The sequence below is a fragment of the Cynocephalus volans genome, chromosome 15 (assembly GCF_027409185.1).
Source record: "Cynocephalus volans isolate mCynVol1 chromosome 15, mCynVol1.pri, whole genome shotgun sequence".
Taxonomy (NCBI): Eukaryota; Metazoa; Chordata; class Mammalia; order Dermoptera; family Cynocephalidae; genus Cynocephalus; species Cynocephalus volans.
The window spans coordinates 94,565,622-94,584,143 of NC_084474.1; the positions used below are offsets into that span (position 1 = coordinate 94,565,622).

The window sequence follows — 18,522 nt, forward strand, 5'->3', positions numbered from 1 at the left end:
GCTGGGCCGTGCCCACCAGGCATCATCCTAGGGGTGAGATCGGGGTACCGAGTGTGGAACTGACTGGTGTGGGAGCCCTGGGATGCAGGTGGCAGCCTCTCTGCCCCCTTCCTCCATGCTGGACCCTGCTGATCTGTGCCCTGCCCAAAGACAGTGCTGTCCTGCCACGGGCAGCCTTCCGTGCCAGCCCAGGAGGCCGGGGCTCAGTGGGCTCCTCCACGTGTCAGCACTGGGCACAAGGAGAGACAGTGGGGGTACAACTCCTGCCCCCAATTCATCCAACTCAAGTCCAGAACTCTTGCTGTGCCATCTGTGTGTGGAGCACCCGAGGATGGAGCCTGCAAGACAGGACCAGAGCCTGCTCACGGAACCTGCTGGTACGGGCTCCCACGGCTCCTGACAGGCTCCAGGACACTGGCCTCCATCATCCCACAAGGCAGCTAGGGACGCTGTGGCTCTCTCGCTTTCTGCTTTGTCCTTCCTTATAGAACCCTGACGCGTGCCTGACATAAAGGCAACCTGTCCACCCCCTGTGCAGCTCAGGATAGTCACGCAGGGTTTGGCAGACCCACGTCAGCAGAGGTGCTGTACGGGACTCCAGGGAGGCTACCAGGGAGCCATGTCCCTGTGCAACAGTCACTGTACCCCACCGGGCCCCCCTGGCAGCCCTAGGTGGGTCACACTTATGTCCAGGGCTGCAGTCAGGAAGACACCCACGCTCTGCCATGGCCACCTGCGGGTGTCCCTGTGTCCTGAGCCCCCTGTTGGTGTGGGATGAGGGGGGCAGGGCAGCTCAGCAGCTGGAAGGAAGACTGCAGAACGTACTCCGAAAGACAGAGGGTTCTGCCCTGTCTCCCAGTCTTTCCTCGCACACTTTGGGGAACCCATGGCACCTGCCCTGTGCCAGGCCTTGGGGTTGGAACTGATGGGCAAGTGAGAGCCCTGAGCACAGGTAGACTCCAGCTGGGCACAGAGCAACGGGTTCTGCAAACAGCAACTTCAGTGCGCTTCTGGTCAAAGCCATCACAGGTGGGCACGTGAGGCTGTGAGCACTGTGTGCTCATGCAACTGCTTCCAGGGGCGGGGTGGCAGGGTGGTCCCAGGTTCTGCCTGAGGCCACCAGTGATGGCAGGACCGACAGTAATGCCATCAGCCACCACAGACCTTCAGGGGCTAAGCTTGAGCTGGCTGCACATTCCTTTCTCTGGCTTCCCTCAGGGCCTTGCAAGGCAGGCTGGGCACCTCGTGGAAAGGGGGAGGGATGTCCACGTGCCACAGATGGGAAGGCAAGGCCCACGCTGACCCTGCTCTCCTTCCCAAGCCAACGCTCTTCCTGCATACGACGCTAACATGGGTGAAAGTCAGCAGAGGCCTTTAAATAAATAAATACGTGGATACATGAATATAAAATAAAAGATTCAAAAAAAAGTGTTGACAAGCACTACTTGTGCAAGGCGGTAATTATCACCTCCCTTTCCTGGTGTGTGGGGAGGGAGTGAGCAGTGGAGGAGGGGTGCACAGGAGGTGGGCACTGGCCCCACACCGCCACCTCCTTTCTGTGGCTCCCAGCCCCCTCCTAATTGGCCAGAGTGCTCCTAGAGAGAACCCTCCAGTGGGTTCTGGCCTCAGCACTGGCACCCACTGAGGCCCAAGCAAGGCACATACATTCTCCAGGCCTCAGGGTCCTCATCTGTAGAATGGGAACAATGACAACCATGCCCTGGAGGCCTGAGCTCTGAGCTCACAAATGTGGGCTGCGCTGCTGGACCCGTCCTGCCTGCACAGCATGCAGGAGCACGTGCCTCACTCCCACCAGAAGGGAGCCGACTGCAAGACGGGCCTGCCTACAGCTCTCCTAACTCAGGTGGCCAGGCCACAGGAAGAGCTCAGCTCCATCCCTGAGCCTTGTGATCCTGGCAAGCTTCACTCTCATGAAACAGGGCTGACACTGCCCACATCCTGGAGTCATCTCAAGGGGAGAATGAGATAAAAAGAAAGGAGGACCAGGCACAGCAAAGACACCAGGAAACACACACACGATAGGGAGATGCCACTTTAGATGGGAAACCAGGAAGCACTGCGCTTCCCCGTGTGTTGGTGAGCTATGGACTGCGGGTGCTTATCCTGAGGGGTACATCTGTGAAGAGCAGCATGGGGTCAAGTGGCAGGCTCCCCGCCTCCCCATGGTGACATGCCCTAGAACAGCCCAACTGACACCTGCCCCTGCCCAACTCTGAGGCCATGGGCCTGAGCACATCTGGTGGAGATTTCTCAACTGCACCCCACCCCCAATATCATAAACCACCGAGGTAAGGACCGCCCTGCAGCAGCCTGGTGCTCAAGGACAGAGACGCAGGAGCACCGGCTGCAGCAGCACAGCAAACCCTGCTGATGGAGAAGGAGCTGGAAGAAATTTGGTCTGTTCCAATAAAGAAACCCTACACACAAGTTCACACAAACGAGTCATAGGTGCTGGGCGAAGCAAGTGTACCAGGACATTCCAGGCGACTTTCCCTGGAGTTTGGGCTTTCAGTGGAAGCTCCCCACAAGCTGAGAGTGGAGGGTGCCAGGCCACCCATGCAGACCTGCAAGGATCTGGCACTTTTGGCTGGCACCACCCCCTGTATGGGGGAAGGGCAGAGTCAGGAGGATGGAAGAGCAACGGTGGGACGGGCTCAGATAGAAGGCCCAGGGAAGCAGCCATGCTGGGGTGCTTGGCTCAAGGAGACCCTGCAGGGAGCCAGCACCTTGCCTCCACAGTGTGGCTGGGAAGAGCAGGGGCCCTGTGCCTGCCCTCTCCAGCAGCGTGGGACAAAAGACAGGGAAGCGAGAAAGAGCTCAGACACCCTGACCCTCTGCACCCCTCCTCTTGAAGGGCTCACAAAGCACTGTTTCTTCTCCTCACAAAGGCCCAATCTGAGTCTTTAGCTCAGAGGCTGGTGTTAGGGACTTGCTGGCAAGGTGCTGAGGGCCAGTGCGGAAGGCACAGCCCTGTGATGGTTTTCCAGCTCAAGAACAGCCAGACAAAGGCAGCTTTCTCCTCCCTGTGAAGCCCAGGGATCGAGTCCCTGCTCTGACACAATCTCCAACATGACTGCTGAAGAAGGGGCTGCACACAGTTTCCCACGAGAAGAGACAAAGCTCTGGTGGCCTTCAAGGAGACCCCATGCTGTGCTGTGCTCGGTGGCTCAGCCTGCCCCCACCCAGTGAGCCAGGAGCAAGGACCCAAAGCCTGTGTCCTCAGGGCTCTCAGGGGCTCTGGGAAAGGGACCACTTTCTCGTGCACTCTGGTGACCCTGGAGGGAGGGTGAAAGTCAGGGCAAGAGCTACTCAGACTCAGAAAAGCAGCTTCTCTTTTGGAGCCCCAAGGCAGGCCAACAGTTTCTCCAAATAGCAAGTGACTACTTATCTATTTATCAGCTATGGAAGTCTCTTCAGCTTGACAAAGCCCAGAACATCAGAACAGGCATGACTAGCAGTCCTTCCCCTGACCCCATACTAAATAGAAAGGAACTGGGGCCGAGGGACAAGGGCCACTCTCTGGCCTATGCCCCAGACAGGGAAGCATGACCAGGCAGCTTCCAGCCAGCAAACATGAAGTGATTTTTTACACCTAAGACCTGGGACACACAAAGTCCAGGTGGGAATCTATGCTGAATCAGCTGACAGGAGGACAAAGACAGAGTGTGACCTGTATTGTTGACCATCCCCTGGTGCTCAGCAGTCGCAACTCTGCCCCAGGCAGGGGCCGGCCAAGATGCAGGCGCTGGTCACTGGCCGGGTCCAGTGTGGGTCCGAAGTGGACTCTGGACCCAGCCGGAGGCTACATCAACCATGGCCAAGATTGCAGACTCCAGTCAGGCTGAGCTGCTCGCACCCACACCCAGCATGCAGCGCAGGGGAGAGACGGTGGGTGGCAGGCACCCTTTGCTCCTACAAGGACCACTCTGCCTGCAAACAGCAGCCCCTAAGCCTGCATGTCAACTTGGCAATAATTCTCTTGTTGGACAGGGCTGTACATCATTTACAGTTTGTAAAATTCCCGGAATAATCCAGCCTTTCACAATTTCTCAGAAGCACTGTGGACCATTCCCTTTCTTTTTAAGAGAAAATTCTACTGAAATATAACATGTACGGTTCAATGCACGAATGCTAAGTGTATACAACTCTATGAATGCTCACGAAGAAAACACTTTCCAACCAAGATACGGGACATTGCTGGACCCCAAAAACCCTTCCTAACACCCTGTCATCACCCTGCTGCCAATAAAGGAAAACCCAGCCTGGCTTCTGACACTGCCCAGCAGCTTGGCCTGGTTTTGAACTCCACAGCAATGGAATCACACAGTGTGTCCTCTGTGAGTTCAGGCTTCTTTGACTCAACGTGCCTGACACGTCACTGGTGGACCTTGCTAGTCAAAGTTCATTCTTTTGATTGCTGCAGTCTTCCACTGTGGGAATTCGGCACTGGTTATTTCCCCATTCTATCGCAGCTTGGCTCTGTCCCCAGGTTGTTGCTACTGCATGTGGTCCTGCCATGAGCATTCTCACGTGTGACATTTGGTATGCACTTCCATCGGGCGGAACTGCAAGACACAGTGAGGAAATGTTGCCTTCACAGAGTAAAGGCTGGTGGTCGTGCTCTCTCAGCACTTCACAGACATGTGGCCACGGTCCTCTGGGTTCCGTCATTTTGTTTAGGAAAGTCAGGTGTCTGTTGTGCTGTCCCTTTACAAATGTGACTTTTTCCTCTAGCTTTAATTAGCTTTTAAGATTTCTCTGATTTCAATCTGCTTTTAAAATTTTATTTTTTGTCTTTGGTTTTCAAATTTTTATTATGATATGATCAAGGGTGGTTTTTTTAAAAGGGGATAAATATATCCTATTTATCACAGAGCATCTTGAATCTGTGGCTTGAAGTATTTGGACAGTTTTGAAAAATTCCCAACCATTACCTCCTCAGGTACCATCTCTGCCCATTCTCCTTTCCTCCTTCATCCAGGACTCCAACTATGCTCTTTTGTACACTTTCTCCTCTGTATTTAAATAAGTGTTTTCTTATGCACTGCCTTCTAGTTCACTAATCCTTCCTTGCTCTTTGTCTAATTGTAGATTTCGTCAATCTACTGAATTACTAATTTTTGTTATAGCATTATACAACAGAACTCCAGTTTTTATCATTTCTATAAGATCTAAGTTCTCTGGTAGGTCTGTACCATGCCATCTGTTTTTACTCACATATTAAAAATGACCATTTTAAGGTATATGTCTGATTTCGTGAACACTCGTCTCACCTGTAGATCAGTCTCTACTATTTTTACCTGTCCCTAGTAACTTGACCCTGTTACCTGGTATGCCTAGCAATTTTGGTTTGAATTCCAGACACCGTGCATGAAAAATCAGAGAGACACTGGGCAATGGAGTCCTCCTCCCAAGGGGATTCAACTGTTTGGGGCAGACAGAAACAGACACGATGCAAGGCTGTGTTTTAGGTTTTGTTAGGGCTGCTCATCTCTGGTTTGCCTTAACCCTTCAGGGTCTCGACTGACCCCTGTGGTGTTTACAAGAGGCCCTTCTCCTTGGAGGGCCTCAGACTCTGACTTCTGTCTTCATGCTCTCACGGTGCCTCCATTCCTGCTCAGCTTTTCTTGTAAACTGCTTCCTGCTTGACTTCCTGGGCTCACATAACGCATGTGCAGCTCCAGGGACCTGCACTGAGAGCTGCAGTCCCCTTCCTCCAGGATTTTGAGTCCTGAAGTCCTGGCTGCCGGAAGAGCCCTGAGCTCTCATTTTTGTCTCCCCAGCCCAGTAAGACCACTAGCACTTCCGGCCACCACCTTCTGCTCAGTCCCTATAAGCTGAGATGCGAACTAGCAAGTGCTCCAGGGGTGAGCAGCAAGTGGAGATGAACGTATATTATTCTGGAATCTTTGCCTTTCAAGGCCGGGCTGCCCTTGTTCCTTTCTGGTTGTTCCACACTGGTGGGTGTGTGGGTGTGAGTGTGGGTGTGAGTATGGGTGTGAGTGTGGGCGTGGGCGTGGGCGTGGGCGTGGGTGGGTGTTTTAATCCAGGTTTCACAGTGGCTCTCAGCAGGAGCGTTAGTCTGGGACCAGTGAGTCATGGAACTGTCAATGGTCATTATTTGGTAGCTTACCCCACATCAAGCACTGTGTCAGACAGAGCCCGAAGGTCAAAATGCCAATGTTTTAAAAGGCTGCTTGTTATTCAAGGCAGACCCTCGGGTGGGGCCCCTGCCCTGGGCTCTTGCCACCCTTACCTGGAACATACATGGCAGCAGGTTCTGTGCTGCCCCTGACACCCGCAGACTGGTAAATGCTCGACACCCACCTGTTTGCCACCTCTCTGTGCCGTGGGAAGCAGTGCTCTGGACTTTTCTGCAATTTTCTGTTGGAAAGAGTATAAGAGGAGAAAGACAGGAAGAATAAAAAAGGTGGGGAGGAGAGAAGAAATGGCCAGATAAGCACAGGTAGTAGACAGTGACTCAGGAAAACACACCTCCCACGCCCCCAGAGAACAGAGCTCTCTCAGGCTGCCCGGCACTGACACTGATTTGCTAAGAGGCCTCTGCCAACACACAGAAGCTGGCTGGGTCTGTGTCTCAGGGCACCGCTTCAGAAGGTAAATGCCCTTGATGACACATACTCTGAGGCACACCCCTGGATCCCAGGATGGCCCCTTCCTCTGCCGTAGAGGATGGGCCTGTACCAGGACACCCCAGGGACAAGAGAGCCAGTTCAGGTGCTCAAGGGGTCGGGGCCCCGCCCCATCCCGCCCCTCAGTGCCACCGGGCCTCACCTTTTGCACCCCTCCATAGCGCTGAATGGCACCTGAGAGCTGAGTCTTCAGCCGGTCCAGCTGCAGACGCTCCTGCTGGAAACAGAAGGCCTGGCTTACCTGGGGACTGTGGCCTCGGCCTCCCCTACAGACCCTTGCACTCTCTGTGACCCCTCCACCCTCCTGGCAGGGCCCTGCCACCCTGAGAACTGGGCCCATCACCATTTGCTTCACTACCCCCCATGGCAACAACATTTCCACAGGCTCAGCCAGCATCCCTGCAGACACCATCTCCACAGAACTGCACACTGGCATCATTAACACAGCCAGCAGAAGCCAGGAGCTGCTCAAGGCACCATATACCCGCTAATCCCCCACAACCATCCTCCATGGTAAGAAGTAGCACAGCTCCAGTTCAGCAGAGACCACGGTCCTGAGCACTGGGCAGCATGGTCCAGGTCACACAGGTGGCAGGGCCAGGACCTGAAGCCAGGCGTGGACCTTAGCTCTACCTCATCACCACCATCAGAACCACCTCCTCCCCAACATCCCACCTAGGAAGCGCCCCTCCAGCTCCTCCAAGCTCCCCCACCCCGGTCCTCCTGCTGAACGCTTGCCACTGAGCCCCAGAGTCCAGCATGGTTCGGCCACAGAGCTGTGTCAAGAATGACGTGTCAGGCGGGGAACTGGATGAGCGAGCCCTTGAACCTGGCTCTGCCCACCCTGGTCTGCTGTGAGGATCACCAAACAGCAGGAGCCAATTCATGTAGCATCGGCATCAGCGAAGCCAAGCCAGTTCCCAGTGCCTCTGACAAGGACCCAGACGTGGCCCATCAGGCCACAGGCCAGCCCACCCAGCCTGGGGTGCTTCAGGCAGTTCCAGCCCGAACCCAGCCCCCAGCCTTAAAGCTCACCTCCCAGTGCTGCCACACACCACCACCCAAACCCACAGGAGAGAAGAAGCCACGGGTGGGCGAGCAGGATGGTAACATTTGAAGGAGAGACTGGCTTTCCATGGTATGCAGCAGTATCTGGGCCTAAACATCACCCACTGTGGCGACAGCTCTGCAGAGCCCGTCTCAGGATCAGGTGAGGCTTGGTCATGGGCACCATATGTGTGCTCCCAGTCAGAGCTAAGGGCCGGGGAGAGCTTCAGTTCTCTTGAGCAAATGCCTCCAGCTCTGCAGTCCATCATCTCCCTCCTGGAGAGATCCTCAAGCCATGCCCACCCTGCCCGGGCACACCATCTGTGCATGCTCCTGAGAGAGGGCTGCACTGGCCTCCTCTCGCTGGGAAGGGGCCCCAGGGGCCCTGGTCCATGCCAGGCTAGTGCAGGAAGGACAGAACCCGATGGGGATGTGTGCATGCTGCCCTGAGGCTCCTCCAAGTCTCAGGAGCCCCACAGGGAGCAGGGAGCAGCGAGCACTGGAGGGAACCGCCAGGCAGGCCTTGGTGGCCTGTGCTCAGTGATGGCAGCGGCAGGGCTGTCTGTCACCGTCGCCACCACCCCCAAAGACAGAGCAGGATGGGGAAGCTGCTTCTCCTCCTCAGTCCCACCACTGAGAGCACACGTGGCAGGAACAACATCACAGACACATGCTGAGCATCGAAGGCAGAGGCTCTCTTTCTCAATCCTCACCCACCAAAGATGGCATTAAATCTACCAGGCAGGCATCCCGCGCCCTTCACAGCCAGCCCTGCAGGAACTGCATCTTTGTTCCTTCATCAGCATCCCCACGCACCTCTGCGAGCAGCCGCTTTCCACACCTGTGGACACGTTGTGCCCACTCCCCACTGCTTCACTGTTGGCTGGCTTGGAGAACATCCCACCCCTCCATTGAAACATCACCTCCTGGAAGCCACAGACACGCAGCAATGATGGCTCCTGCCACTGAATCCCATCATAGCCTGCACATGCCCTGGGGTGACAAATGCTGTTTGGTTCACAATGTGAACGTGCCATGGGAGCCTCAAAGGAGGGAATCCCATCCTATCTGTATCCTTTCTTACTGCATCTGGCACAGAGCAGGCATCCAATACAAGTCTGTTGGTTTCTTAGGTGGGAGGTCAGGTGGAAGGATGAGCGTGTGGGTGGGTGGGTAAGTGGGTGGCTGGGTGGCTGAGTTGGGTGGGTGGGTAGGTGGAAGAATGCATGGAGGGATGGATGTATGGGTGAATGGAAGGAAGGACGGAAGAATGTGTTAGGCTAAAAGTGATCACTCTGAAGCTCAAGGAATTCAAGCTGTCATGTCATGGCCCTTGTGGCATATGCAGAGGTGAGAACACGGACTCTGGACCCAGAAAGACCAGAGTTCAAATCCAGCCTGACTCCTTCCTGGCTGCAATGCCTTGGGCAGGACACTTCCCCCACCCCACCCCATTGGGCTGTCAGAGGACAAGACGAGAGAGTGAAGCAGGATTCAGTGCTGGGCCTGGTCTGGGGTAAACCCCCAATGACCAGGGGAGTTGGGAGGGAGGCCTTGACCTTGTTCCACAATTTAAGGGGCTACTTCTCATCAGAGCATTTATACTCCATAAAGTCAAGACACAGTAGGCACCGAATAAACACCCACTGAGCTGGACTGAATGAGGAAATACCTTTGCCAGAGAACAACCTGCTTGCACCACACTGCCCATACTCCACAGAAGTACTTCTCACACCTGCGGCTCACCACGATGTGGAGCCCAGCAGTGTCTCAGGTGAGAGGCAGCCCATAACCATTTCTGGGTGAAATAAGTGAATGAACAAATGAAGGCATGCATGAGTCGGATAAAGAGCAAAGCCCCACGTGAAAAGGCCAGGCGTGGACGGCACCGCAGCAGAGCTGCGGGAACGCAGACCTTCACGCTGCTTGGCATCGCCCACGAGGAGCCGCGATGTTCTGCCAGAGAGCACCTGTCTCTACACTGAATGACTGTGGCTGTGATTAGTAAATCGTGCACAGAACAGCTCCCTGCCACTCGGAGCAAAGTCCTACACGCTTTCATAGCCTAAGACTTCCAGAATACTCTGTCCACCCCATTGCTGGACAACTGGCTGCTGTCCTATGAAATTAATTTTTCAGTGAAACAACTTTTGGAACTGGGTCTTTTTGTTAAGTAACAGTTTTATTAAAGTATAATTCAGATACCATAAAATTTAAGCATACAGTCTGATCATTTTCAGCCACACAACCGTTATCACAATGGTTTTAGAACATTTCCATCACTTCAAAAAGTGCCCTTGTACCCACCTGCTGTCAATTCCTGCCCCCGCTCCCAACCCCCAGCAACCACTATCTGCCTTCTGTCTCCAGAGATTTGCGCTTTCTGGACATTTCGTATGAAGAGCACCCCCACACTCTGTGCTCTTCTGCTCCCGGCTTCCTCACTCGGCTGCTGACCCCAAGGCTCACCCGCACCGCAGCAGGCCTCGCTATTCATCCCCTTCTGTTGCTGCGCAGTGGCCCACGGCAACAGCAGACCACACTATGTGTATTTTCTACACCAGGGGTCAGCAGCTATTTTCTGCAAAGGGCCAACTGATCAATATTTTAGGTTTTGCAAGCCAGAGAGTCTGTTGCAACTATCCCCTCTGCCAACTCAGCTCAAAATTAGCCATGGACAATATGTAAATTAATGGGTATGACTGTGTTTCAGTAAAACTTTATTTATCAAACAGGCAGCAGGCTAGTATACTGTAGCTTGCTGATGCCTGTGCTATAAAGTCTTAGGGTTTAATAGCATTTAATCTTCTGTGACAAGCACCCTTCAATCTCTGGCAACTTGTGTAGGATGTGGATGGACCTGGCATGGGTGGAGCAGAGGACAGCAGAGATGGGGCTGTGATGGGGAGGAGGGGCCTCGGTGGCGGTCGTGGCTAGGATGACGGCTATGGCAGTGGGAATGGTGACGACCATGACCATGGTGACATGTCTGTGGTCTGATGATGTGGCTGGTAAGAAGCAGGTGGGGACTGTAGACAGGGAGGTGCAGGTGGAGCAGTGAAGGATGAGGGGTGCAGGCAGAGGGGACAGGGGATGTGAAATGAGAGAGCAGTGGAGGGGGTGAGGAAAGTGAAACTGACAAAGGGGGTCATCAACTTCCACTCAGAAGAGCCTGGCCAGGAAGACTCAGGGCGCTCTCGTCCCCACCAAAACATAAGCTCCAGGAGAGCAGGAACTCCAGAGCAGCCACCCACCACCTGGCACACAGTGGGACCTGGGTAACCAGCCATTGCCTGAATGACTGAGCACACCGAGTTCTGACCCATGGATCCATGTTGGCTCTGTGTGTCTGTCTGTACACATCAATCTCCCCGTGTCCTGCCCCTGCCATGTCCAGCTCTCACCACAGGCACAGTGGTCCCCCTCCTCTCCACCCTCCTGGCCCCCACCTTGGCCAAACCCCAGATCCCCAGAGAAACTTACCAGGCAGGAGCCACGCAGAAGCTCTGACATCTGCTTCATGGCACTGGCACTGGCCGCGATGGTTTTATTGGTCTCCTGCTGCGCCATGTGCCTGGGGGATCAGAGAAGGAGCCAGGGACAGAGGCAGGAGGAGAGAAGAGAGCAGACAGAGCACACAGGGGCCCAGGAAGGAAGAGGGGGACGGAGGAGCAGAGAGAAGCAGAGAGAGGAGGATGCACAGAGAGGCACGGAGAGAAAGAAAACAGGAGAAGGGAAGCAACAGTTAGGAAATAGGCAGAAAGTAGAGAAGGAACAGAGAAAAACAGAAAGAGGGCCCAGCAATGAGGGCAGCAGTGACATCAGCAGAGGAAGAAGAAGAGAGGAGGAAACAGAAAGACCCAGAGAGACAGGGACCACAAGAGAGGGGAGAAGGCAGGACAGCGGAGCAGGCAAAGGGCAAGAGGAGGGACAATGCGATGACAGTGAGCAACAGCAAAGTTGGAGGTGGACACCACGCCACAGCAGAGAAAGCAGCCATGGCGGGACCACCCCCCAGCCCCACAGACAAACGTTTGGAGCCCTCAGGCCCCGCTATGGGCAGTGCCTGCACCACCAAGGAGGAGGTCCGACCACGAGGTCTTCCTGCTGAAAGGCCCCGTGGGGTCAGCCACCCATCGGGAAGCTAGCCGGAGCAGGGTGTCCACAGTGAGATGTCCCAGGGAGGTGGGGTCCCTCAGCCCATGGCCCACATCTGCAGGACCCGAGTGCACCTATTTCCACCTCCAGATGCAGTGACACCAGAAGCCTGTGCCAGGGCCTCTCCCAGTGCCACAGACCCAGTTTACAATTCCAAGTGTGACCTTGAAGGCAACTGAAGGTACCAGCCCATCTTCTGTGTGGGGTTCACCACAAGTCCCTGGAGGGAGTTACTCCAGGGACAAACCCTACCATGGGCCCAGCTGCAGGTACACACATCCAAGTGAGGGAAGGACACTGGCCAGGCAGAAACCAGAGTGCCCAATGACCTTTCCAGATACAGCCCAAATGCCCCTGCAGGCAGTGAGTCAGCACTCTGCTCCCCACAGGGCCCTTATGGCAATGGTCAAGGTGGGCACCATGCGGCAACACATGGGAGGTTGGATCCTGGCACCACCAGTAATGGCAAAGCTTGCAGGGGCAGGACCCCAGGTCTCCAGAAACCTGCCAAGGCCCCCACCACCCTGACACTGGCCCTTGGGTTGCACAGAGCATGTGGCACACAGAGAAAGTGGGAGGTATATGGGGAGGACTCTGTGATTGTGTGAGGACAGTGGGGACAGGAGCTCTTCCACCCTGAGGTTTTGAGCATGTGGCTACTGACACACTGTGCCTCCATCCCCAGGACAACCCCTTCCTCCTGGTGCCTTCCCAGCTCAGGGGCCAGCCCTGTTCTCTGGGCTTGGCTGGCTCCTTGCCATCCTGACCTCTAGGGATCAGAACTGGCAGTGGGGCTGTGGGCCACCACCTCACCATCTCTACTGAGCCTCTGTGGTGCCCCATCTAGTCTCATGGCCTGAAACCCACCTGAATGGCACCTCCCCACAATCATATCCCCAGCTGCAACCAGAAACCCACAGTGGCCTATCTAGGGCCCCTGACAGCTCCACTGGGTGTCCAGCTGGCACCTGAAACTAAATGTGTCCAAAACCAACTCCTCCTCTCCCCCAGCCTGCTCCCCTCACAGCCTTCCCATCTCAACTGATGCAACTCCAGCCCCTAAAGCCAAAAGCCTTGGGGTCATCCTGCCTGTCTGTCTTCCCACTCTTTGGTCCAATGTGCAGCACAAGTTCTCGGCCAACACCTGGTTAACATGAGGGACCCAATGAAGAAGTGCATGACAAATAACAGAAACAATCAATAAAACCAAAAAGTATTCTTTGAAAGGACCAAAAAATTGCACAACTCCATCTAGACAAGTCAAGAAAACACACACATGCACACACAGATCACCAACACTTAGAATGAAAGAGGGACATGGCTATGGATCCAACACTAAAGGATGGTAAGGAAGTACTATGAATCATATTATACCAATAAATTTAGCAACTAAGATGTAATTTAAAAAGTCCTTGAAATATGTAAATTGTCAAAACTGACTCAAAAAGAAATAGAAAACCTAAATAGCTCTTTGTGTATTGAAGGAATTCAATCTGTACTTAAAAACACTGCCATAAATACACAGGTGGAGATGGCTCCATTACCAAATATTTAAGGAAATAAATATTTAAATACCAATATTATATAAACTTCTCTAGAAAATGATATCAACAAGCTAATTCTAAAGTTTATGTGGAAATACAAAGGGTCTGAAGAATCCATAACATTTTCAAAAAAGATAAACAAAGCTGCAGAACTTACACAACTGACTTCAATACTCACTAAAAGGCTTCAAGTAATGAAGACAATACAATACAGACAGATACACAGACCAAAAAAGTAATCCAAAAATGCATCCGTTCTCTGAAGGTGGACCAAAGGCAGAATGTCCATCAAACTGGGAAATTATCTCAAGACTGAACAACGAAATAGGCCATTCCATGAGGCAAGGCAAAGAATTTCATTGCAGGGTGATTTACGTACAGACTGATGGATGGGGCAGATGACCACCCAAAGGCATATGTAAAGCTTTTCCACAACATTTCCTGGCTAAGCTTGGATTATCTAAGCAGTTCATAAACAAGCTTAACGTAATTAGTTCCAAATGCTGATGCAGGAGGCCAGGCCAGCTTATCACCGCATTGGTACTTAGTCGTTCCTTCTTTACAGTCAGCAGGTTACTCCTATCTACTGCTCTCACTACCTCACACCCAGTTACTGTATAACTCTATGGGTAAAGCTCTCACAAAAGACAGAATAGGTTGTAAGGGCTCAAGATGGAGTCAGTTATGCTCACAGTCCAACTCACACCTACATGTTCAAGTAATTTTTGAAAAAAGTACCAATGTATTCAATGGGGAAAGAACAGTCCTTTCAACAAATGGTGCTGGCATAGTTGGATAATCATATTTTGTTTTAATAACAGCCTCAACCCCTACCTCACACCATACACAAAAATAAATTCCAACTGTATCAAAGACCTGAAAGTGAAAGCTAAAAGCATAAAACCCATAAAACTATAAAAAGCATTAACTATGAATAAAAACATTTATGGACTTCATTAATATTAAAAACCCCAGCTCTTCATTAGATACTCTTAAAAAGGCAAACCATGAGAAAAATACTCTTGATATAGGTACCTGACAAACAACTTTTATTCAGAACATATAAAGAACTCTTACAATTCAATGTTAAGCAGCCAAACAGCCCAATAAGAGGCAAAAGACTTGAACAGACACTAAACAAAAAGAAGATATATAAGTGACCAATCTACAAGTAAAATATGCTCCACATCATTAGTCATCAAAGAAATGCAAATTAAAACTACAATCCAGTAGTACCACACACACACTACAGTGGTTCCGGTTAAAAAGACTGACAGTGTCAAGTGCCAGGGGAGACACCAAGCAGCCAAAGCTCTCTCATGTCCTTGGCAAGAACGTAAAATGATACAATCACTTTGGGAAACAGTTTAGCAGTTTCACATAAAGTCAAACATACACTTGTTATTCAACCCAACAATTCCACTTCCAGCAATTTTCTCAGAAAAAAATGGAAAAATGCCCAAAGACTTGTAAAAGAATGTTCATGGCAGCCTGTTTCATAGCACAAGCTGGAAACAACCCCCACATCCATCAACAGGTGAATGGATAAACAGAATGTGATATGTCCATACAACAGAACATCATTTTTGTTGGCATGGCAGCCTGCACTAAGATGGGGGAAATCTCAAGCAACGTGTTGTGGTCTTGCTGAGTTGAGGAGACAGAGATCAGAGCTCAGGGAGGCTGAGGTTGCTGAAACTTGCTGAGCAGAAAACCAGAGAGGAGCAGGAAAATAAGCTCCAAAACTGCACAGGAGCCTGTGAGTCTCTGCTGAATGCTAAGCTGTGTGTGGGCAGGGTGAGACTCCGTGAGGCTGACAAAAAACACCTGAAGGCTGTAAGCTAAACAATGACCAGAGCTCACAGAGCTTGGAGAGACATCTGAGCCAGTGAAGAGAACTTGCTGGAAACTTAGAGCATTAAGCAGAGACCCCAGAAGGATCATGCCTAAGTAGTATCACTACACTATGCCTAGAGTAAATACTACAACAAGCCCACCTTAAAAAGAAAAAGGGGGGAAGAAAACACAAAAGATATTTGAAGAAATAATGACCAAACACTTTTCAAATTTGATGAAAAGTATAAACCCATAAAACCAAGACATTCAACAAAATCCAAATAAAATAAGCATGAAGAAAAACGTAACATATCAAAGTACATTGAAATAAAATTGCTGAAAATCAGTGATAAAGGGATATTACGTCAATCAAAATTATCCAAACTGAAACTCAAAGAGTTACGTGAGGAAAAAAAAAAAAAAACAGAATATCCCAGCATTATGGGACAATGTGAAATAGTTTAACTTGCTGGTAGTTGGAATCTCAAAAAGACAAGGAGGAAAGGGAAGGGAAGGGAAAGAGAGGGAAGGAAAGGCCAAATTTGAAGAGATAACGTGCAAGAGTTTACCAAATACTACGAATGAGATCAAATCACAAATTCAAGAATCTCAGAAGATCCCGAGGAGAGTAATTACCCAGAAGAACAGTAATACACACACTTAGGTACATCATATTCAAATGGCTGAGAACAAAAGATAAAGAAAAATGAAGGCAGCTATAGAAAAAGACACATTACGTACAGACGAACAAAGAGAAAAACTTACAGCAGACTTCTCATCAGAAACTATGCAATTCAGAAAAAAACGGAGAGACTTCTTTAAAGTGTTCAAAGAAAAACTGTGAACCCAGAATCCAAAAGTCACAAAAAAATGTATTTCAAAATGAAAATTTAACGGTGTGCGACCTTCTCAGGCAGACAAAACCAAAAAGAATGTTACCATCACAACTTCTCTACAAGAAACGTTAAAAGTAGTCCGCACACAGCAGGAATGTGAAACAAGGCAGAAACATGGACCCGCAAAAAGAAACAAAGATGTCTGGAAATGGTCAAAATCCACGTAAATATAACAGAAATATCTGTCTTATTTTTAATCACTTTAAAAAAGACAATTGACTAAAGCAAAAACAGCAGCAATGTGTTCTGGGTTTATAGTATACATGAGGGTACTTCAAAAATTCATGGAAAAAATGAATTAAAAGATAATACAAATACTCCCATAAATGTTTTAAAGATCCCCTCACATAAATGTAAAACATATGGCATCAATAGAGCAAAAGGTGGAAGGGAAGAATCAAGGGTACATGACATAAGGCTCTCACATGACAGGTGAAGTTATGTAACAGTATTTGAAAGGAGACTGTGGTTAATCAAAAGATGTATATTTTAAAGCTTAGGAACTAATAATATGAACAATATTACGCACATAGACAACTTAGATGAAATAGACAAATTCCTTAAAAGATACAGGAAAGATAATCTAAATAATTCTGTACCTATTAAATACATTAAAATTAAAAGAGAAATTGAACTCATAGTTTTAAAACTTCCAACAAAGAAACTCCAACAAAGAAACTTCCAACAAAGAATTCACTGACAAACTCTACTAAACTTGTAACAGAAAAATAATACCAAACCAACTCTTCCAGAAAATTTAAGAGGTAAGGACACTTCCCAACTCGTTTTATATCTCCAGATTACCCTCAGATCAATGCCAGATAAAGATGTCACAAAAAAGGAAAATTACAGTCAAACATGCCTCATGAACATTGTTGGAAAAATTCTCAACAAAATATTAGTAAATTGAATCCAGCAGTCTATATGAAGGACACTATGTCATGACCAAGTGAGATTTATCCCAGGAATGTAAAATTAGTTCTGGCAGAACTGAGTTCGAATCCACTCAACGTGCAATCTGAGGCAGGTCACTTGGCTTGCCCCTCGTCTGTACCTGCCCTGGGGACGGTAACAGTCCCTGCGTTGTGAAAATCCCATGAGACTCCACACATGAAGTACGCAGAGGCCATCCCGTCCTCCAGCACCCATGTCTGGTTCCAAGGCCATGTGCTCTCAGGCAGGAGAAGGCTCAATGGACATGAACGGCAGGCCTACCTGAGGCAAGGGACATGAACGGGACCACAACACAAAAGCATGACTAGCAACCGCTCACCCCAGCATGCACTGCACCTGGCCTGTGACCCAAGTGCCACAGTGAGGCCAAGCCAGTGAACCTGTGACCTCCACTAGCCCCTGGACTGCTTCAGCAATGAGCCACACAAGGCAGAGCAGAGCTAGGACTCTAGTCCCACACAGGCGAGGCCAGCCCATCTCTCCATACTCACAGGTGGAGTGCAGGTGTGATGCCTGGGACCACAGCACCCACTTTCCCGCCATGAGAGAAGCTGTCTGAGGGCAGGGCTGGCACTCGGCAGAGCCAGGGGACACCAAGAGAACTGGCACCTGCAGCCCCGCACCCCCGACCTCTCACTCCCACAAGTCAGCATATCCGCAGGAAGCCAGCTCTGCCTGCTTTTCTGCGCCCACAACTGAGAGGCGGCTACTGAGCCGGAGAGCCTGGCTCATGCACCCCTGCCCGCACAGCCTGCACGGCACAGTGTCAGGTGACTGGCAAGGCCTGCTTGGCAGGGGCGTCACCTGAAGCATATCTGCCCCAGCGCTCCAGCCTTAACCTACCCTGGGCCCTGAACCAGCCCAAACACTAAGACCTCCTCTGGTTTGTCATTATTTGTTTTAGGATGCCGGTTAGAGACACCTAACTGCCGGGGGTGTCGGACTCGCACCTTCTCATTTGCTCCTCATGACCATCCCCGTTGACAGATGAGGATGTGGTAGCTCTGAGCCACAGAGGAGTCCATGGGAGCAGGCAGCAGCTGCAGAGCTGGAGTGGCAGAGGTCCCCTGACGCCAGCCCAAGCAATCCCTGCCCCCGTTTCGGCCCCAACAAAACGACCACCTTCCCCGCCCAAGCACCAGCCCACTTCCCTTTCCAGACCCAAGCGGTGCGTCAGCTCCCTGGCTCCTCTGCTGGATTCCGAGGGTCTGCAGTGCTGCTGCCAGTGCCTGTGGCTGGCTGCTCTTGTCCCTGGTCCCTGCCCTCTCCCCTCTCCCTGAGGGAGCGCTGCACCTGTCCTGGCCCAGGCACCACCCCCAGGAAGCGGCTCCAGGGACCAAGGCCCAGCCTCATGAGCTGGCGATGCCCAAGGAAACACATAAATCAAGTACCGCAGGTACCGAGTGCCCAAGC

At 51.2% G+C, this 18,522-nt stretch overlaps 1 protein-coding gene across 10 annotated transcripts in view; it reads right to left on the reverse strand.

The window, feature by feature from the left end:
• TSNARE1 (t-SNARE domain containing 1) overlaps nt 1–18,522 on the reverse strand; it is a 180,791-nt gene that overhangs the window by 82,635 nt on the left and 79,634 nt on the right. For all 10 annotated transcript variants that reach the window (XM_063079523.1, XM_063079524.1, XM_063079522.1 and 7 more), the window contains 3 exons: nt 11,205–11,295; nt 6,817–6,891; nt 6,349–6,405 (listed from right to left, as the gene is read on the reverse strand). In XM_063079523.1, coding sequence (XP_062935593.1) covers nt 6,349–6,405; nt 6,817–6,891; nt 11,205–11,295 — 223 coding nt within the window. The remainder of the gene's footprint in view (nt 1–6,348; nt 6,406–6,816; nt 6,892–11,204; nt 11,296–18,522) is intronic.